This window comes from Ranitomeya imitator, chromosome 2 (assembly GCF_032444005.1).
Source record: "Ranitomeya imitator isolate aRanImi1 chromosome 2, aRanImi1.pri, whole genome shotgun sequence".
NCBI lineage: Eukaryota > Metazoa > Chordata > Amphibia > Anura > Dendrobatidae > Ranitomeya > Ranitomeya imitator.
This window is the reverse complement of record NC_091283.1, coordinates 548,092,079-548,115,360: the sequence shown is the minus strand read 5'-3', so window position 1 is coordinate 548,115,360 and position 23,282 is coordinate 548,092,079. Positions and strand designations below refer to the sequence as shown.

The 23,282-nt window shown below is 44.1% G+C and overlaps 1 protein-coding gene across 1 annotated transcript in view; it reads right to left on the bottom strand.

Moving 5' to 3' along the window:
* ZNF341 (zinc finger protein 341) overlaps positions 1–23,282 on the bottom strand; it is a 45,261-nt gene that overhangs the window by 13,623 nt on the left and 8,356 nt on the right. The window contains exons 2-7 of the mRNA XM_069751958.1: positions 16,156–16,266; positions 14,656–14,840; positions 13,632–13,781; positions 12,023–12,265; positions 11,628–11,817; positions 3,025–3,109 (exon numbers count right to left, since the gene is read on the bottom strand). Of these exons, the coding sequence (XP_069608059.1) occupies positions 3,025–3,109; positions 11,628–11,817; positions 12,023–12,265; positions 13,632–13,781; positions 14,656–14,840; positions 16,156–16,266 (964 nt within the window). The remainder of the gene's footprint in view (positions 1–3,024; positions 3,110–11,627; positions 11,818–12,022; positions 12,266–13,631; positions 13,782–14,655; positions 14,841–16,155; positions 16,267–23,282) is intronic.

Genomic DNA, 23,282 nt, shown 5'->3' with positions numbered 1-23,282 from the left:
CTTTAAGGTATATCCACAGGTTGTGCCATAAATGTGGATTATTCCAATGGGACCTGACACACCACTGTCAGTGGAGAAGTGGTCAGAATTCTCCCCATTTTACACCTGTATGATGGTTCCCAGTCACCAAGAGCAGCATAGACTGAACTGATAGCAGTGTGGCCATGTGTAGGTAAGAGCACCTAGTCACATATCTGCTCTCTTAGCGCTGTCTTGTGGTTCCTCAGCGCACTCCCTTCCTCATGAAAGTACAAGATTCACATGCTCAATTTCATTCTACTACTGTGCATTCATGGGATGAGATCTACAAGGGTGGCCGATCAGAGGATCATAAATGGATGCAAAGCGGCCACCAATAAAAGAGGCTACTATAAGACCGGGGTCACACTAGCGAGTTTTACGGACATATGAGAGGGGCAAAAACTACGCATTGCACACGGACCAATGATTCTCTATGGGGCAGCTCCTATCTGCCGTATATTTCTCGGCCGTATTTTATGGGCGTAGAAAATCACAGCATGCTGCGTTTGTCACCGTATTGTGCAAAAAATCTGCCAATGAAAGTCAATGGGGGCAAGAAAAATACGGATTACACACGGACCAACAGTGTGACTTGCAAGAAATACGCAGCGGTGTTCTATAGAAAAGCCGGCAATTCAGTGCGGTGTACAGTAAAATCACACTGACGGGTTAGAATAGAATAGATAGAATAAAGGTCTACACATAGTATAGGGATATATATATATGTCAGTGAGACATATATATATATATATATATGTATATATATTTCATACAGCGCTAGATAGCAGAAAAGCCGGTAATTCAATTGCCGGCTTTTGCCATCTCCTTCTCAAGCCCGACAGGATATGAGACATGGTTTACATAGAGTAAACCATTTAATATCCTTTATTTTATTACATATTCCTCATTAATAATGTTCCAAGTGTCTGTGTGCAAAAATTTGGGAGCCCTAGCTGTTAAAATAAAGGGTTAAATCACGGAAAAAATTGGCGTGGGCTCCCGTGCAATTTTCTCCGCCAGAGTGGTAAAGCCAGCGACTGAGGGCAGATATTAATAGCCTAGAGAGGGACCATGGTTATAGGACACCCCTAGCTAAAAACATCTGCCCCCATCCACCCCAGAAAAGGCACATCTGGAAGATGCGCCTAATCTGGCACTTAGCCTCTCTTCCCATTCCCGTGTATCGGTGGGATATGGGGTAATAAAGGGTTAATGTCACCTTGCTATTGTAAGGAGACATTAAGCCTGGTTAATAATAGAGAGATGTCAATAAGACACCTATCCATTATTAATCCAATAGTAGTAAATGGTTAATAAAACACACACACATTAGGAAAAAAGTATTTTATTGAAATAAAGACACAGGGTGTTGTAATAGTTTATTATACTCTCAATCCAATTGAAGACCTTTGTCACCTGAAACAAAGTTAAAATAAAAAAACAACAATATCCCATACCTCTCCGATGATAGTCATGCCCCACGCTGTAAATCCATCTGAAGGGGTTAAATAATTTTACAAGCAGGAGCCTGCTAATGCAACCGCCCCTGCCTGTAAAAACTAGGGAATGAATGGGAAGAAGGGGAACGTAGCTACCTAGACTTGCGGTGCTGCGCCCCCTGCTGGCATAACCTCAGATTAACTAGAGCGTGGGAATTTTTCTGAATATTTTCTCACGCTAGAGTTCATATAAGTTTATACCAGCAGGTTGCACAGCACCGCAAGTCTAGGTAGCTACGTTCCCCTGCTTTCCATTAATTCCCCAGTTTTTACAGGCAGGGGCGGTTGCATTAGCAGGCTCCTGCTTGTAAAATTATTTAACACCTTCAGATGGATTTACAGCGTGGGACGAGACTATCATCGGAGAGGTATGGGATATTGTAGGTTTTTTATTTTACAACACCATGTGACTTTATTTCAATAAAATACTATTTTCCTAATGTGTGTGTGTTTTATTAACCATTTACTACTATTGGATTAATAATGGATTGGTGTCTTATTGATGCCTCTCCATTATTAATCTGGCTTAATGTCACCTTACAATAGCAAGGTGGCATTAACCCTTCATTACCCCATATCCCACCGCTACACGGGAATGGGAAGAGAGTGGCTAAGTGCCAGAATAGGTGCATCTTCCAGATGTGCCTTTTCTGGGGTGGCTTGGGGCAGGTGTTTTTAGCTGGGGGGGGGGGGCTTATAACCATGATCCCTCTAGGCTATTAATATCTGCCCTCAGTCACTGGCTTTCCCACTCTGGCGGAGAAAATTGCGCGGAAGCCCATGCCAATTTTTTTGGTGATTTAATCCTTTATTTTAACAGCTAGAGCCCCAAAATTGTACACACTTACACTTGTAACATTACTAATGTGGAATATGTAAAAAAATAAGGGATATGAAATGGTTTACTGTATGTAAACCATGTCTCATATCCTGTCAGGTCTGAGAAGGAGATAGCAAAAGCCGACAATTGGATTACTGGCTTTTAAGCTATCTAGCGCTGTATTAAAAAAAAAAAAAAATTATATATATATATATATATATATATATATATATATATATATATATATATATATATATATATATATATATATATATGCTGTATATATGTTTTCATGAATTTTTGTGCCCATGGATCCATTGTATGTCCGTTTTGCAAGCCGGCGAGAAAATCTCGCTGTACGGATGCCATATGGATTACATACGGAGGTTTACATGTACAAAATACGCTGCCACACCCTGCCTAAAGATGACATACGGATCACTATTTTGGGAACATTTCTGCGTATTACGCATGTAAAATACGGATCGTATTTCCCTACGCTGAGTGTGACCCCGGCCTAAGGACGAAGCGTAAATACCTTTGAAAACAACTATTATTTAAATACATGTGAATTGAAAAACTGCTTCAAATCTTGTGGTCTACAGAATATAAATGCTATTGGTGTCACAACCCCTTTAAGTACTGGTCAACTGAACTGTTAATGACCACAGACAGAGGTCTTACCTTCTAATGTGCTGCTGGAGATCAAAGTTCTTCCCAAAGGCTTTATCGCAGAATGTACACTTCAACTTTGGAGATTTCATCTTTCCTAAGCAGGGATGTAAATCAGAACAACTGAGACCACGATTGCAATAAAGTATTATATATATATATATGTTAACTGTGGATTAAACTTACAGACTAGACCCTCTAATGGGGTAAAATACAGCTCTGGCAAAAAGAGACCACCACATCAAATCCCTGTCATGGGCAGCCCAATCTCCAGACCTGAACCCCATTGAAAAAGTCTGAATTGTAATCAAGAGGATGGATAATCACAAGCCATCAAATAGAGAGAAGAACTGCTTACTAGTGATGAGCGAGTGTACTCATTGCTCGGGTTTTCCTGAGCACGCTCGGGTGGTCTCAGAGTATTTGTAACTGCTCGGAGATTTAGCTTTCCTTGCCGCTCCTGCATGATTTGTGGCCACTAGACAGCTTGATTACATGTGGGGATTCCCTAGCAACCAGGCAACCCCCACATGTACTCAGGCTGGCTAGTAGCTGTAAATCATGCAGCTGTGTCAACAAAAACTAAATCTCCGAGCAGTTACAAATACTTGGAGACCACCTGAGCATGCTCGGGAAAACCCGAGCAACGAGTACACTCGCTCATCACTACTACTTACATTTTTGCGCCAGGAGCAGTGTGAAAGACTGGAGGAAAGCATGCCAAGACACATGAAAGCTGGGGCGTGGCCTGAGAGTCCATGTGAGCGGACGTGCGGCTGTGAGCTCCCGCCGCTGTATATCTTAAAATCCTGCAGAGCCGCTGCTGTTTGGTCCCTGAGGGGGCTTACCGGCTGCGGGGAGACTTGTGGAGCCTGGTGGCGCTGAGCAGTAGCGCTGGAACCGGCGAACATGACAAGGAGACGGCAGAAGGACGCAGGAGCCAGGGATAATAATAATAATAATAATAATAATTTTTATTTATATAGCGCCAACATATTCCGCAGCGCTTTACAAATTATAGAGGGGACTTGTACAGACAATAGACATTACAGCATAACAGAAATACAGTTCAAAACAGATACCAGGAGGAATGAGGGCCCTGCTCGCAAGCTTACAAACTATGGGGAAAAGGGGAGACACGAGAGGTGGATGGTACTAGGTGAAATCCCAAGAAACAATGAAAACCCTATATTAAGGGTCACCAATCTAACCCAAGAAGAGGTGCGAAACCGGCTAAATAATATTAAAATAGATAAATCTCCGGGTCCGGATGGCATACACCCACGAGTACTAAGAGAACTAAGTAATGTAATAGATAAACCATTATTTCTTATTTTTAGGGACTCTATAGAGACAGGGTCTGTTCCGCAGGATTGGCGCATAGCAAATGTGGTGCCAATATTCAAAAAGGGCTCTAAAAGTGAACCTGGAAATTATAGGCCAGTAAGTCTAACCTCTATTGTTGGTAAAATATTTGAAGGGTTTCTGAGGGATGTTATTCTGGATTATCTCAATGAGAATAACTGTTTAACTCCATATCAGCATGGGTTTATGAGAAATCGCTCCTGTCAAACCAATCTAATCAGTTTTTATGAAGAGGTAAGCTATAGACTGGACCACGGTGAGTCATTGGACGTGGTATATCTCGATTTTTCCAAAGCGTTTGATACCGTGCCGCACAAGAGGTTGGTACACAAAATGAGAATGCTTGGTCTGGGGGAAAATGTGTGTAAATGGGTTAGTAACTGGCTTAGTGATAGAAAGCAGAGGGTGGTTATAAATGGTATAGTCTCTAACTGGGTCGCTGTGACCAGTGGGGTACCGCAGGGGTCAGTATTGGGACCTGTTCTCTTCAACATATTCATTAATGATCTGGTAGAAGGTTTACACAGTAAAATATCGATATTTGCAGATGATACAAAACTATGTAAAGCAGTTAATACAAGAGAAGATAGTATTCTGCTACAGATGGATCTGGATAAGTTGGAAACTTGGGCTGAAAGGTGGCAGATGAGGTTTAACAATGATAAATGTAAGGTTATACACATGGGAAGAGGGAATCAATATCACCATTACACACTGAACGGGAAACCACTGGGTAAATCTGACAGGGAGAAGGACTTGGGGATCCTAGTTAATGATAAACTTACCTGGAGCAGCCAGTGCCAGGCAGCAGCTGCCAAGGCAAACAGGATCATGGGGTGCATTAAAAGAGGTCTGGATACACATGATGAGAGCATTATACTGCCTCTGTACAAATCCCTAGTTAGACCGCACATGGAGTACTGTGTCCAGTTTTGGGCACCGGTGCTCAGGAAGGATATAATGGAACTAGAGAGAGTACAAAGGAGGGCAACAAAATTAATAAAGGGGATGGGAGAACTACAATACCCAGATAGATTAGCGAAATTAGAATTATTTAGTCTAGAAAAAAGACGACTGAGGGGCGATCTAATAACCATGTATAAGTATATAAGGGGACAATACAAATATCTCGCTGAGGATCTGTTTATACCAAGGAAGGTGACGGGCACAAGGGGGCATTCTTTGCGTCTGGAGGAGAGAAGGTTTTTCCACCAACATAGAAGAGGATTCTTTACTGTTAGGGCAGTGAGAATCTGGAATTGCTTGCCTGAGGAGGTGGTGATGGCGAACTCAGTCGAGGGGTTCAAGAGAGGCCTGGATGTCTTCCTGGAGCAGAACAATATTGTATCATACAATTATTAGGTTCTGTAGAAGGACGTAGATCTGGGTATTTATTATGATGGAATATAGGCTGAACTGGATGGACAAATGTCTTTTTTCGGCCTTACTAACTATGTTACTATGTTACTATGTTACTATGTTACTATGATGGTAACAATTGCTTTAGTTATCCGGACCAGCTATAGTGTAAGGATTGGATGCAGGTGCAATCCAAGATGGCGCCGACAGAAGGGAGAAGGCGGAAAAGGAGAACGCCGCATGCAGAAAGCGTATGGAGGTGGCGGCAAAGCTCCAGCAGTTTGCGAGAGCGGAGGCCGCAGAGGAGGGAGCCGGAGCTGATACCGAAGAGGAGGAGGAGGAGGAGGAGAGCCCAGCAGGAGAACATGAGGTACAAAAGGGGAGAAAGGAGAGTAAAATGGCGGTGGCAGAAGGGGGACCTGAGGAAATGGCGCCAGAAGCTGAGCCTACCTTAAGAGACGTTTTTGCGCTGGTTTCTTCATGTAAACAGTCTCTGACCTTACAGATACAGGAGGTTAAGGGAGACACAGCCCAGATAAACGCAGCCATGCAGAAGATTGACAAACGTGTGGGGGAGGTAGAGGAGAGAGTGAGCACTGCAGAAGACCATATAGTGCAGCTGCAAAAAGCAGAGAAAAAGTTCACTCAAGCAATAGCTGAATTGGCGGCGAAAAATGAGGACCTTGAGAACAGGTCCAGAAGAAACAATATTCGCATAGTGGGCATCCCTGAAAAAGCTGAAGGGAGGAATCCAACGGAATATATTGAAAACTGGCTGTTAGAGACTTTTGGAGATATGGCGCTAACAAAAGTGTTCGCGGTAGAGAGAGCGCATAGGGTCCCGCCGAAACCACCTGTCCCTGGAGCGAATCCCCGTACCATGCTCGCCAAAATTCTAAATTATAGAGACAGAGACATTATCCTGAGGAAGGCCAGAGACATGACGGATCTGACAGTTGAAGGCCAAAAGATTGCTATCTACCCGGACTATTCTACTTTGGTGCAGAGACAACGGATGATGTTCACGGGTATAAAGAGACGGCTGAGGGAGCTGGGAGTGCAGTACTCTATGATGTTTCCAGCAAGACTGAGGGTGGTGGCGTTTGATAAAATTCACTTTTTTCAGAAGCCGGAGGAAGCTACCCAGTGGATCGATATCAATGCTAAAAAGCTTAAAGGAAAAGGAGACTGAAACTGTGGGAAGAGTCTGATTTTGGTTACCTATTTGTCAGTGGGCATAGAGTCATGTGATTGACAAACTAAGGGGTATGGGGGGTGAAGAAGGGAGCTGGATTATACTCAGTTAAAGTTAAAGGGAGAGTGTAATGGCTGCTGGGAAGGAGGGAGGAAGGGTAAGCGGCATATTTTAAGTGTATGCAGGTTTCTTGCGTGTGCAAATAATTCTACGTTAAAATACTTTGAGACACGTTATTTTTCAAAATGTCTGAAATCCTGTTATGTACAGTGGTGGGAGGAGGGTTGGGAAGGTAATGCCAAACGGAGTGTTCGCTATGGGCGATGATGCCCCACTCTTGAAGAGGTGGAATGGTTAGATGTGAGGGGGGATGGGTGGGAGGGGGAGTTGGGAGGGGGGGGGAGGGTAGTTAGACAGCTCGTGCTCAAAAATGATGATACTTTGAGTGAAGATGAGCCAAGTGATGGGGACCCGTTTTAAGATTTTGTGCTGGAATGTGAGAGGCCTAGGGGAGAAATCCAGACGTGCCGCGTGTTTGCAACATGTAAGAGACCAACGGGCCTCAATGATTTGCTTGCTGGAGACGCATTTGGTAAGGGAAAAGGTGGATGTCCTGAATAGACGGTGGATCCAGAAGGGATATCATTCTACCTTCTCCACGTATGCAAGAGGAGTCTCAATCTTGGTTCCAGCGGGAGTTCAGTATGAGGCGGTGAAGGTATATGTGGATGTGGATGGGCAGTACGTACTAATACGGTGTATATTGTATGGAGTGATGTTGTGTGTTGCCGCGATGTATATTCCGCCCCCCTACTCTAGCAGGAAAATTAGAGAAGTAATGGAGCGAGTGGAAAGATGGGGACCGACACCGTTAATAATTATCGGGGATCTAAACAACATCTGTGATGAATATTGGGACAAAAATAAGAATACTCAGAATAGGTCGGAGGGACATATAACAACATTTGGCACCTATATACAGGAGATAGGTATGATTGATCTTTGGAGGGTCAGACATATTGGAGAGAGAGGGTACTCATGTTATTCACCAGCGCATGCCACGCTCTCTAGGATTGATATGGCTCTGGGTAACAGGATTTTGGACACGTTGGTTGGGGAGGTGAGATATCTGCCAAGGGCCCTGTCAGACCATAGTCCAATTGAAGTAGAGGTTAGATTGGAGGGGGCACGTTCGACAAGTGGGAGAGAATGGAAGATTCATCCCAATTGGTTATAGAGTATTGAGTTGGAAAGTATAAGACGGGAGGTGGCGGAATTCTTTCTCTTAAATGATGGAAGCACTGATGCTCTTACGATTTGGGATGCAATGAAGGCGTATCTGAGGGGACTACTGTTTAGGGACATTAGTAGGTGTAAGCGGAGGACGAGGGAGGCAGAAAAAGCGGCAATTGAGGAGTTGAAGGAAGCAGAAGACGGGATGGCCACACTGGGAACCCCTGAGGCAGAGAGAAGGATGAAAAACGCACAAAATCATTTGGAAAAAATTCTGTTAGGCAAAGCTGAGAGGAAACGGCATTTCCAAAGGGTATTGTTTTATCAGGAGGGAGAAACAGTGGGACATATGCTGTCGGTAGTGGCTGCTGCTCAGAGAGGTTCTTCATATATACACTCTTTGGAATCTGCAAGTGGAGGTAGAATAACGGAAACGCCTGAAATCTTGAGGGCCTTCGCGGACTTCTATGCAGATTTGTATTCCTCTCGGGTTGGTGAATCGGTCGAGGACACACTGACTTTCTTGGAGGGTCTGGATCTGCCGAGACTGAATGAGGCAGATAGGGAGAGCCTTGAGGCCCCTATCACTGAGGAGAAATTGAGTCGGGCATTGATGTCTATGGCTAATGGGAAGGCGCCTGGGGTCGATGGGCTACCCGCTGAGATCTATAAAGGGTTGGCAGAAGTGTTGATTCCTAGATTAAAAATGGTACTGGAGGAAGCTAGGTCCTGTGGGTGTTTGCCAGCCTCTATGAGAGAGGCTATAATAGTGGTTATTCCAAAGGAGGATAAGGACTTGGGGAAACCGGAGTCTTACCGCCCAATTTCTTTACTAACTATTGATGTCAAGCTTCTGGCCAAAGTGTTGGCTCTCCGCCTCTCTAGTGTTATTGCGAGTCTGGTGCACTCGGACCAATCTGGCTTTATGCCTGATAGATCAACGGCGATCAATTTGCGGAGATTATATGTAAATTTGCAGGTAGAGTCTGATAACTGTGGTCGAAGAGTGATTGCATCGCTAGATGCGCATAAGGCGTTTGACAGTGTTGAATGGGGATACCTCTGGCAGGTGCTGGAACATATGGGGTTTGGTCCGCAGTTTGTGGCCTGGATACAGCTGTTGTATTCATTACCGTCGGCTAGAATTAGAGTAAACGGGGAGCTGTCTCGACCTATAGAGCTGGCTAGGGGCACTAGGCAGGGATGCCCGCTCTCACCCCTCCTGTTCGCGTTGGCTGTAGAACCTCTTGCTGCTAAGATTCGGCAGTCTGATAGGGTCCCTGGGTTTAGGTATGGGAAAGTAGAGGAAAAAATAGCATTATACGGGGATGATGTTTTGCTGTTCCTGGCGGATCCAGACGATTCACTAAGAGGGGCCATTGAAATTGTTGAGAGATTTGGTACTGTGTCGGGACTAACAATTAATTGGGATAAGTCGGTTCTTTTTAGGGTGGATGACGTTGGAGAGAATGTGAGTGAGGATGTTGGGGATGAGAGGCTAAAGGTGGTTTCCCAATTTAAATACCTTGGAATATGGATTTCGGTGCCAATTGAGGAGTTCCTGCAAAGGAATTTGACTCCTGTTATGGGGGTACTCAAGGCGAAGGTGGATGCCTGGAATAAACTACATCTATCGGTCGTCGGTAGGGTAAACCTTATTAAAATGGTCCTGATGCCAAAAATTCTATATGTTCTACATAACGCACCAATTTGGATCCCTCGGGGGAAGTTTAGGCAGATTAATGCCCTCTTTAGAAGTTTGATATGGGGAAGACAATATCCACGTATTAGCCTGGAGACGCTTCAGCGACCCAAGGAAGATGGTGGATTGGCTTTGCCCAACCCGGAAATATACTTCCTTGCGGCCCAGAGCCAGCATTTGAAGGGCTGGGCGCGAGGGGCGTCATCCAGTGCAGTACAACATCTAATGGAAGAGGTGACGGACCGACGACCGGTGGTCAGGTGTTTGGAGGATGGCTCCTTGGGCGCTTTGGGGAGAGTATACCCAACCCTGTTCCTGATTCGCAAATTATGGAATAGACTAAGGCAGATTCGCGGGGTTACAGGGTTGACTAGATTCACACAGATATGGTCTAACAACAATTTAAAGGAATTTGAGGCCTTGGGGGGACTGATGGAATGGCAGAATAAGGGAATTTGCTTTGTTCACCAGATAATCCAGCAGCAGGCATTGAAGTCCTTTTCCCAATTGCAGGTAGAATTTGGTCTGCGATCCACAGGGGAATATCAGTATGCGCAGATGAGACATGCCTTTAGAGCTCAGAATAAAAAGGTTGATATCAGTGTTCAAGATGATATAGTGTTGGAGTATGTGTGTGGTGACGGGACTACAAGGGGAGTTATTTCCACCCTGTATAAGGACCTTATGCACACGTTTTTGCTAGATTTCCCTATAAAGGCGAGAGCTAAGTGGGAGAGGGACGTGGGGCCGATGGAGAATGAAACCTGGGAATCGGTGATGGAGTGGGTTCCGCGACTATCCTTGAGTGAACCATATAGACTCTCGCAGCTATATATTCTGCATAGAGTATATAAATCTCCGGAAGTGCTATACAAAGCGGGATTGCGTGCCAATTCTGAGTGCCCGAGGTGTGCGAGTGAGAATGCAGGAATATATCACATGATGTGGACGTGTCCTAGGCTGGCTGCTTTTTGGGTGGTGGTTTTGAGCCGGGTTGAAGTAGCGTATAAGTGTAGAGTTCTTAGAGACCCGATAGTATGCGTGCTGGGATATGTGGAAGAAATTGGAGTTGACAATACTTGGAAGATTGCAATCGCTAGGCTACTCTACATGGCCAGTAAAGTAATAGCACGAAATTGGATAAATGCGGAACCACCTGCGAGAAGGGAATTTCTCCAATATGTTCAACATGGTCTAAAATTGAAAAAGGGGGTGTACAAAAAAGGGGGAAAATAGAAATGTTTAATAAGATGTGGTCTCCTTGGCTTGAATTGGATTGAGGAGTATAGACGTCGAGTTTCTTAAGACCTGGATAAGGATAAATTGCACGAGGCAGAGAAGGCCTCAGTGGGGTGAAGATTGGGATTGAGCTGTCTTAGGGGGGAGGGGGGTAGTTGGGGTTTATTAAATAAGAAAATGTGTATGTGATATATTGCAATGTAAATGGCATTCTGATGTTCTTCTTTATATTGTTAATAAAAATCTATTTAAATAAAAAAAAAAGACACATGAAAGCTGTGATTAAAAATCATGGTTATTCCACAAAATATGGATTTCTGAACTCTTCTGAACATTTTGCAGTTGTCTCTTAATTTTTGCTAGAGCTGTATGTACCAATCAAACGTTTGATAAAAAAAAATGCCGTTACACCGGCTCAAATCCAAGTCTCCAATACCCGTGGCAGTGAAAACTACCTTTACATGCTGCTGAGCTAAAGGCCACTGATAGCATCAGCCGCGGACTGGTACGGCCTACACTCACCGTTGTGACCACTGCTGCCCGTCTTAGAGTGGCGGCTCTTGTTGGGGATGGTGGGCTCCAGGTTTCCCATATTGTTCCCATCAGCACAAGGTGAACAGCTATTTGTAGTTTTGGATTTCAGCCCCTGTTTTCCGGGGCTGTATACTGGGGGAGTGTTATAAACTGTACTCTCCACACACTGGCTAGGAACCTGCAGAAAGAATCATCCGAGGAGATCATCACCCAATAACAATCCACTACCAGACTCTGCCCCCAAAGGGGCTCACAACCACCACCAACTTGTATTAGATGATAAAGCTTACTGATGGCTTCCTGTTGAAGGAAAGATGTAACTATTCAGTCCTGACATATCTAAAGTAAAAATTGCTTCAAAAAAATACCACAACTGTAATTACCTCTATCTGAGTGTAAGGTGTCATGCCCAAACCGTGGATTTCCATGCCAGTGTTTCCTGGCATACTGATGGGAGAGCTGTAGACTTGCACTACAGTACTGCAGCTGCCACTGTTTGCCTGGACAGGAACCCCCATAAGATTCTGCCCTGGTGCCACAGGGGCTGGTGGTGGTGGATGTGGAGGTCGGGGAGGCAGGGAGGGAGCATGGAGATAGGTACCACCGGTGTGCATGCTGAGGTTGCTCTGGAAAACACAAATACATTGAATATGTGTGCCATCCATGTGCTGTCTGTGTATAACATTGCAAAGGACAGGAGAAGCTTTGTCATTATCTATTCATTCATCAGTGATAAACACAGATATGTGAATGATGTCATAGCCAGAGGGAGAACTGCTGCAAACACTGAGATGTGGAGGGGCCGTAGGAGGACAACAACCCAGCAGCAGGACCGCTACCTCAGCCTTTGTGCAAGGAGGAACAGGAGGAGCACTGCCAGAGCCCTGCAAAATGACCTCCAGTAGGCCATAAATGTGCATGTGTCTGCACAAACGGTTAGAAACCGACTCCATGAGGATGGTCTGAGTACCCGACGTCCACAGATGGGGGTTGTGCTCACAGCCTAACACTGTGCAGGACGCTTGGTATTTGCCACAGAACACCAGGATTGGCAACTTCCTCACTGGCGCCCTGTGCTCTTCACAAATGAAAGCAGGTTCACACCGAGCACATGTGACAGACGTGACAGAGTCTGGAGACGCCATGGAGAGCGATCTGCTGCCTGCAACATCCTTCAGCATGACCGGTTTGGCAGTGGGTCAGTAATGGTGTGGGGTGGCATTTCTTTGGAGGGCCGCACAGAGCTCCATGTGCTCGTCAGAGGAAGCCTGACTGCCATTAGGTACCGAGATGAGATCCTCAGACCCCTTGTGAGACCATATGCTGGTGCGACTGGCCCTGGGTTCCTCCTAATGCAGGACAATGCCAGACCTCATGTGGCTGGAGTGTGTCAGCAGTTCCTGCAAGATGAAGGCATTGAAGTTATGGACTGGCCCACCTGTTCCCCAGACCTGACTCCGATTGAACACATCTGGGACATCATGTCTCGCACCATCCACCAACGTCACGTTGCACCACAGACTGTCCAGGAGTTGGCGGATGCTTTAGTCCAGGTCTGGGAGGAGATCCCTCAGGAGACCATCAGCCGCCTCATCAGGAGCATGCCAAGGCGTTGTAGGGAGGTCATACAGGCACGTGGAGGCCACACACACTTCTGAGCATCATTTCCGCGTCCCGTTGAGGTATTTCCACTGAAGTTGGATCAGCCTGTAACTTCATTTTCCACTTTGATTTTGAGCATCATTCCAACTCCAGACCTCCGTGGGATATTAGTTGTGATTTACGTTGATAATTTTTAGGTTTTATTGTTCTCAACACATTCCACTATGTAATGAATAAAGATTTACAACTGGAATATTTCATTCAGTGATATCTAGGACGTGGGATTTTAGTGTTCCCTTTTTGAGCAGTGTATATATATCTATAAAGTGACTGTATATTTCATAATCAGGTCTAAACACACACACATTATTTTGGTCTTCCTTCTGTTACCTGCACAGGCGCTGGGGTGGTTGGCATGGGCTGATCCAGCGAGGTAAGTGCTGACATTGCAGAAAGCAGGACTTCATCATTCACCAACACATTGCCCTGCACTAAGGTCTGGATGAGCGGTGATGGGGGGACTGCGATATACGTAGATATCTGTTTGACATAGAATTAAAATTAAATTTACTGTATACAATGAATAAATGCACAAGACATGAAGGCTGAAACTATAATGCACAGAGTCCGACCTTGTCTTTTAAACCTCCCTTTATATATAAAGTATCTAAAATTCTCACTATCACCACAGGTGAATGAATATTCCCATTAGTAACACAATGTAGGCCCTCAACACTTCCTCTGCTCCGATCCGATCCCATAGGACTTCTTCTTTATTTCCATATTTCCTGGTGCCATGGTATAAAGAACATGTGTCACCCTCAGAGGTAGTCTATTGTATAGCAGTCAGACCTTCTGCTTCTCTATGCAGCTACACTATATGGCCATACAAATATGGATGCCCCTCCGAATTATTAGGTGTAGGTATTTCAGCTAAGTCCATTGCAAAAGGGTGCATACAGTCCAGCACACAGCAATGTAATCTCTCTGGAGAAGCATTGGGAGTACTAGGAGTAACACTTAAAGGGGTACACCCCAGCTCCAAGATCCTATCCCAATATGTAGTAGGTGTAATAATAATAATAACGCAATTACTTTAAATATTAAAAGATTATTTCCAAAATAGGAATTTAACCCTTACTTTTAGGATACAAGATCACTGGGGGCTCAACAGTGCTCAGTTATTTCAGGCATTCCCATAGACCATGAATGGAACAAAGGTTGAGCATGGGAACCAACGTTCCATTCAAGATCTCGGTATCGCGGGGAGTTGGACCCACAGCAATCAGTAAGTTATCAGTTATCCCATGGAAACTTACTTTCTGGGGAATAACAACAGTGTTTTTCTTACAACCCCTGCCAGGTTGGATCCTGTATCCAATGCACAGTGCTCAATGTCTCCAATTGGACTCACCTGTCTGTTAACTGGAGGGTGCTGCACTGAGCTGACAGGTGGGGTATACACACTGTGATTACCCAGAGAGACCGATGCCAGGGACGGGGTATTGCCATGGCACTGCTCCCGCTTGTGGATCATGAACGCGGGCAGGGAGTTAAACTGTTTTTTGCATTTGCCGCATAGAAAAACATCTTCATCATCTGTAAAGAGAATAAAGAGAAGCAGTATTAGGACTTCAGGTTTTCATACCCATTTGGGGTGGGGTTCTTTGCTTAGTTTTGGGATGTTAATGCAGTGTCTCATCAGTTATGGGGCCTTTATATAGAGATAAGCATATGCTGTATATGGACTCATTATTCACTTCTATCATCATGTACTGACACAATCCAGTCTGTGGACATTAGATACAGATACACTCAGGCAATGTTTTAGAATATACTCATATACTCCCAATAATTTGGTAATGCATATGGTTGGGTAACCCTTCTTCAATGATGGCTCCCACCTAGTTCCCATTGATTAAGGTGGTACATAACTTATATCCAAGCTGTCTAGATTGTTTTCTGACATACCCATGATAGGGTGATTGATGAGTGGGCCATCTGTGACACAAAGCTGGCAAAAATATCCCTGTCAGACTCTCTCAGTCCTCGCGTGTGATCCACTGTGCAATTTCTGCAGAGGGATGAGGTAGTAATGCCCAGAAAGCTGTGGTAATAATAATACTGGGCGCCTATATAAAGGAAATCTCTCAGCAGGTTTTTGCTACCTCATCTGAGAGCAGCATAATGTAGAAAAATAGACCCTGAATCCAAGGATGTATCACTTACATTACTACGTGCAGTGGTTCCAACACATTCAGAGCTTTTAGATTTAGCAATACAGCAGAGCTGAGAAAGCTAACTCCGCCCACTCCAGGCTCTGTAGCTGAGTGGCTTAACCCATAAGGGGAGGAGTCAGACCAAGAGACAGGTGCGGCTGTGTCCAGCAATGATAAACTCCTGGTGCTAAAATCATTGCAAGTAAACAACAGCTCAGAGCTTGATAAGAGAGGCATCACTGAAATCTGTGTTTTAACCCCTACAGCATGCTGTCTTTAGATTACAAAGCAAAAACCTGCTGACAGATTCCCTTTAATGCTAAGTGTGCCAGTACAAAATGACTGCTCAAACCAAGTACAGGCACTCTGTGCTCTCTTGTCATGGCCGAGCAGTTCAGTGCACCTTCCTGCCTATTTGTTTTCCATCCGTATCTGGCCTCCTGTAAAGCCAGAGCAGTCAATGAAGGAAGTGGGGGCGAAGATAGAGGAAACACAGGTGGGCATGTATACAGAACTGCTCAACCACAAAAAGGGTGGACCGAGTGCCTGTGTTTGGTTTGAACAGTCATTTTGTGCTGAAAGATTCCCTAAAAAGTATTTGTCAAGTAGTCAGTTTTTAATAGTTCTTAGATTTTTTCAGATTTATGGGACCCAACTAAAACCTCAAAAAATGTGAAAAAGCACCATCGTCATACCAAGTCCCTGGAGGGCTGCAGAGTTGCTGACGTTTTGAGCTGTGTGGTCAGACACACCACCCTGTCCATCCAGCAGGGACTGAACAGCAAGGACTGTCTGGTTGTCCATGCCTAGAAAAGAAACAAGTCAGTTTTAAAGAGAAGCCAGAGACTGATGTGTATTGATGAGTGACATCTGAGCAGTGACATATCACTAAGGCATCATCCTCCGTCATTCTCAGGATCAGTTGGAGCACCATATTCAGACAAAATGCCATCCCATTTGTATATATATATATATATATATATATATATATATATATATATATATATATATTTAATAATTCTAGGGTTTTTCTTTTTCTCTACATACATGCAGTTTTACCTGTCCTCTTTTAACAAACCTTTTTCCTACACGCTCAGTTGTCAGTATAAAAAAAAAACAAAAAAAAAAACTGCGCTTACTTACCTGGTGTAAACTACCGGTAAGTCTCTGTTTAGCTGCAGCGGTTAAGGTCACATCAACAGCGCTGCAGCCAATCACTGAGCTCAGCAGCTCTGCCTATGACAACATGAGCCCCTGGCCTCACCGATTGTCTGCAGTGGTGATTGTTGTTTGGCTACAGCACTGACACCGGGGCAGTGGCAGAGACAAAGCGCTGGACGGGGAGGGTAAGGAAAATACAGTTGGTTTTTTTAGATGTGATCCGAGGGACAACTTCATTTTCTTGGTCTCATTATTTAAATATTTGCCTCCTTTTTTTTTCGTGAATCGTGGGGTCTAATTTTTATGTCCACGGTGAGGCTGCTATTATTTTTTTTTCCCTATTTTTAACCGAATATCTTGCACGTGAGGAAATGATGTCTTAACCAACAAGAAATTGTGCAGCCTTCTCATATGGATGATGATGTGTGCTGAATACTGGGAGATCCAGGGTTCCTCAGCATATCTTCAAGATTGGATCTTAAGGTGGTATGGAATCGAGGAGGCTGGTGACCTTACAACTACAGCTGACAACGCTGGTCGAGAGTTAACTGTATAATAAGAGATATGAGGCCAAATGTTCACCCAAATCTTTTTGTGAAGATTCCTATGAGGCTGTCAAGTTTTGGTCAGGATACACACGGCCGGTCTGACACCTGAGTGAGGCTTAGGACTTACCAGCTTCTGGTCACATGACAGGAGACGGGAGCACTGCGATCCGGAAGGCAGAGATGGTAATAAACCGTCACTGCTTTCTCCGTGACTGTTGGCTCCCCACTCCTGCAGCTGCTGACTCTCCAACAATGCTGCATAAGGTCACTGCGGGGTTATATGTGGGGCAGCCCAGCCTTATAAGACCTTGTGTAGTCCAGTAGTAGTTTCAATCATTCTCATCAAATGCTGCAGCACCGATTGGACAATTTGATACCGTCTAGGGACTCAGTCCCCTTTCCCCCAAATGCTAACTTCCTGTTTGCAATTTATTTATAACAACTTATCAGGAGGGAACAACAGAGGAGCAGCACAACACCAAGTGGAAAGAAAAGATGCTGGAAGTATTTACTGACACAGATTTTTTCTCTATAATTCTACACTCATGTGATGGGTCACATAGGTACGTCAGAGGCAGGGTCGGACTGGCCATCTGGCCGTTCTGGCATTTGCCAGAGGGGCTGCTCTCTGCTGTGGGCCGCTCACTCTGCAGAAGCCCTTCTCATGTGGTGAGAGGAAGGAGCAGCTCAAGAGCAGGAGAATGCGGCGAGGCAGCCTGGTCCCAGGACAGGAGTTGGCAGGCCGGAGGAAGGGGCTGTCTGAATGAACCCTGCAGCTGTCTTGTTTCAATAGCTGCTGAGTGAGGAAGATCAAACAGAGAGTATCACAATCTACACATGCTGCTTTGCCTGCAGCTCCATCAGTCTCTTGTTTCCAATGTTCAGGACTGGAGGGTGAGAGAAGACAGAGCTGCATTTATTGTTTCACAAATTCAACTAGTGGACATTGCTGTGTGTAATATTCTGCCGTTTATATGCAGCAATTTCAGCTCTGTTGTATTGTTATGACGTCCATTTAAACCAGGGGTGGGGAACCTCAGGCCCCAGGGCCATTTACGGCCCTCGATGACCTTTTATCAGGCCCCCGAGCAGATTTTCAGGGACCGCATTCTTGGGCAAGGAGCTGTATTTTGATTGCCAGAATCATTAATTTCTTCTGGCTCTGTTAGCACACACACGCAGTGTTCACTACTGAACACCGAAGGGCATGCAATGAAAGATTACATCCTGAAACCAATGCCAGAGTCAGGATGTTCTTTGTGGGCAGAGTTTGTACGGCCCCCGAAGGATGGTATAAATATCCAAATGTCCCTTCTCAGAAAAAAAATTCCCCACCCCTGCTTTAAACCTTTGTTGGCAAAACTTGGAACACATGGACAGAAATTTAAGCAATCTGTACACTAAAAACGGAGTGTGCATAGAAAGCAGAAATGTGAGTGTAATCCATGCATAGCAGAGCTGTGTGTGATTAATGTGGAGGCAACAATACTACATGTCTGCCTGTATAACAAGCAGACAGTGGGACTGGGTTTAGCAGAGCTGTGACTTTGTGTGTATTCTACAGGCAGCAATATATACTGTATATTAGTATATTAATGGTAAAATACTGGATGGGAGATATGTGTCACTACGCTTAATGGTGTCAGTGATATAAAGCCAGATTATTTTCCTCCAGCACGCTAAACTGTTGTGAGGCCTAAATGGAACCTGTCACCCCCAGAATCAAAGGTGAGCTAAGCCCACCACCATCAGGGGCTTATCTACAGCATTCTGTATTGCTATAGATAAGCCCCCGATGTAACCTGAAAGACGAGAAAAGAGGTTAGATTATACTCACCCAGGGGCGGTCCCGCTGCGGTCCGGTTCGATGGGTGTCCGGTCCAGGGCCTCCCATCTTCTTACGATGACGTCCTCTTCTTGTCTTCACGCTGCGGCTCCGGCTCAGGTGTACTGTCTGCCCTGTTGAGGGCAGAGCAAAGTACTGCAGTGCGCAGGCGCTAAGCCTCTCTGACCGTTCCCGGCGCCTGCGCACGGCAGTACTTTGCTCTGCCTCAACAGGGCAGACAAAGTATGCCTGCACCGGAGCCGCAGCATGAAGACAAGAAGAGGACGCCATCCTATGAGGATGGGAGGCCCCGGACCGGACCGCGACGCCCATCGCACCGGGACCGCCCCTGGATGAGTATAATCTAACCTCTTTTTCTCATCTTTCAGGTTACATCGGGGGATTATCTACAACATTCCAGAATGCTGTATTGAAGCCCCTGATGCTGGTGGGCTTGGCTCACCATCGATTTTGGGGGTGACAGGTCCCCTTTAAAAAGCTGGGATCAAGAAGCAGTCTGGGTGTTGAGCGTCTGGAGAGGAATACTGCTGAGAAGTGGATTGTGCTAACCATGAGCGCAGCTTAATCCGCTGCTACAAGGACTGTACCTAGAGCTACCATTTTGTTTTGCTTTGCTGTTTTGCCCAGAGATCGGTGTTTATTTTGGGATTAACCATTGGTGCATCTTTCAAGTTGCAGAGTTCCCGTGTCTACCTCCGTGTGTAGCCGAGTGAGTCAATCTAGCACAATATATATAATATCTATATACACTGCCCAAACAAATAAAGGGAACACTTAACCCCTTAGTGACAGAGCCAATTTGGTACTTAATGACCAGGCCAATTTTTGCAATTCTGACCACTGTCACTTTATGAGGTTATAACTCTGGAACGCTTCAACGGATCCCGCTGATTCTGAGACTGTTTTTTCGTGACATATTGTACTTCATCTTAGTGGTAACATTTCTTCGATATTACTTGCAGTTATTTATGAAAAAAACGGAAATATGGCGAAAAATTTTAAAATGTTGCAATTTTCAAACTTTGTATTTTTATGCCCTTAAATCAGAGAGATATGTCACAAAAAATAATTAATAAATAACATTTCCCACATGTCTACTTTACATCAGCACAATTTTGGAAACAAAATTTTTTTTTATTAGGGAGTTATAAGGGTTAAAAGTTGACCAGCAATTTCTCATTTTTACAACACCTTTTTTTTTTTAGGGACCACATCACATTTGAAGTCATTTTGAGGGGTCTATATGATAGAAAATACCCAAGTGTGACACCATTCTAAAAACTACACCCCTCAAGGTTCTCAAAACCACATTCAAGAAGTTTATTAACCCTTTACGTGCTTCACAGGAACTGAAACAATGTGGAAGGAAAAAATGAACATTTAACTTTTTTTTGCAAACATTTTAATTCAGAACCATTTTTTTTATTTTCACAAGTATAAAAACAGAAATGTAACCATAAATTTTGTTATGCAATTTCTCCTGTATACGCCAATACCGCCAAGAGAAGGAGTGCCGTTTTACTTTTTCAATGCAGAATTAACATAACATAGTAACATAGTAACATAGTTAGTAAGGCCGAAAAAAGACATTTGTCCATCCAGTTCAGCCTATATTCCATCATAATAAATCCCCAGATCTACGTCCTTCTACAGAACCTAATAATTGTATGATACAATATTGTTCTGCTCCAGGAAGACATCCAGGCCTCTCTTGAACCCCTCGACTGAGTTCGCCATCACCACCTCCTCAGGCAAGCAATTCCAGATTCTCACTGCCCTAACAGTAAAGAATCCTCTTCTATGTTGGTGGAAAAACCTTCTCTCCTCCAGACGCAAAGAATGCCCCCTTGTGCCCGTCACCTTCCTTGGTATAAACAGATCCTCAGCGAGATATTTGTATTGTCCCCTTATATACTTATACATGGTTATTAGATCGCCCCTCAGTCGTCTTTTTTCTAGACTAAATAATCCTAATTTCGCTAATCTATCTGGGTATTGTAGTTCTCCCATCCCCTTTATTAATTTTGTTGCCCTCCTTTGTACTCTCTCTAGTTCCATTATATCCTTCATGAGCACCGGTGCCCAAAACTGGACACAGTACTCCATGTGCGGTCTAACTAGGGATTTGTACAGAGGCAGTATAATGCTCTCATCATGTGTATCCAGACCTCTTTTAATGCACCCCATGATCCTGTTTGCCTTGGCAGCTGCTGCCTGGCACTGGCTGCTCCAGGTAAGTTTATCATTAACTAGGATCCCCAAGTCCTTCTCCCTGTCAGATTTACCCAGTGGTTTCCCGTTCAGTGTGTAATGGTGACATTGATTCCTTCTTCCCATGTGTATAACCTTACATTTATCATTGTTAAACCTCATCTGCCACCTTTCAGCCCAAGTTTCCAACTTATCCAGATCCATCTGTAGCAGAATACTATCTTCTCTTGTATTAACTGCTTTACATAGTTTTGTATCATCTGCAAATATCGATATTTTACTGTGTAAACCTTCTACCAGATCATTAATGAATATGTTGAAGAGAACAGGTCCCAATACTGACCCCTGCGGTGCCCCACTGGTCACAGCGACCCAGTTAGAGACTATACCATTTATAACCACCCTCTGCTTTCTATCACTAAGCCAGTTACTAACCCATTTACACACATTTTCCCCCAGACCAAGCATTCTCATTTTGTGTACCAACCTCTTGTGCGGCACGGTATCAAACGCTTTGGAAAAATCGAGATATACCACGTCCAATGACTCACCGTGGTCCAGCGTATAGCTTACCTCTTCATAAAAACTGATTAGATTGGTTTGACAGGAGCGATTTCTCATAAACCCATGCTGATATGGAGTTAAACAGTTATTCTCATTGAGATAATCCAGAATAACATCCCTCAGAAACCCTTCAAATATTTTACCAACAATAGAGGTTAGACTTACTGGCCTATAATTTCCAGGTTCACTTTTAGAGCCCTTTTTGAATATTGGCACCACATTTGCTATGCGCCAGTCCTGCGGAACAGATCCTGTCGCTATAGAGTCCCTAAAAATAAGAAATAATGGTTTATCTATTACATTACTTAGTTCTCTTAGTACTCGTGGGTGTATGCCATCCGGACCCGGAGATTTATCTATTTTAATCTTATTTAGCCGATTTCGCACCTCTTCTTGGGTTAGATTGGTGACCCTTAATATAGGGTTTTCATTGTTTCTTGGGATTTCACCTAGCATTTCATTTTCCACCATGAATACCGTGGAGAAGAAGGTGTTTAATATGTTAGCTTTTTCCTCGTCATCTACAATCATTCTTTCCTCACTATTTTTTAAGGGGCCTACATTTTCAGTTTTCATTCTTTTACTATTGATATAGTTGAAGAACAGTTTGGGATTAGTTTTACTCTCCTTAGCAATGTGCTTCTCTGTTTCCTTTTTGGCAGCTTTAATTAGTTTTTTAGATAAAGTATTTTTCTCCCTATAGTTTTTTAGAGCTTCAATGGTGCCATCCTGCTTTAGTAGTGCAAATGCTTTCTTTTTACTGTTAATTGCCTGTCTTACTTCTTTGTTTAGCCACATTGGGTTTTTCCTATTTCTAGTCCTTTTATTCCCACAAGGTATAAACCGCTTACACTGCCTATTTTGGATGTTCTTAAACATTTCCCATTTATTATCTGTATTCTTATTTCTGAGGATATTGTCCCAGTCTACCAGATTAAGGGCATCTCTAAGCTGGTCAAACTTTGCCTTCCTAAAGTTCAGTGTTTTTGTGACTCCCTGACAAGTCCCCCTAGTGAAAGACAGGTGAAACTGTACAATATTGTGGTCGCTATTTCCTAGATGCCCAACCACCTGCAGATTTGTTATTCTGTCAGGTCTATTAGATAGTATTAGGTCTAAAAGTGCTGCTCCTCTGGTTGGATTCTGCACCAATTGTGAAAGATACTTTTTCTTGGTTATTAGCAGAAACCTGTTGCCTTTATGGGTTTCACAGGTTTCACTTTCCCAGTTAATATCCGGGTAGTTAAAGTCCCCCATAACCAGGACCTCATTATGGGTTGCAGCTTCATCTATCTGCTTTAGAAGTAGACTTTCCATGGTTTCTGTTATATTTGGGGGTTTGTAACAGACCCCAATGAGAATTTTGTTATCATTTTTCCCTCCATGAATTTCGACCCATATGGACTCGACATCCTCATTTCCTTCGCTAATATCCTCCCTTAAAGTGGACTTTAGACAACACTTTACAGAGACAAACCCCTCCTCCTCTCCG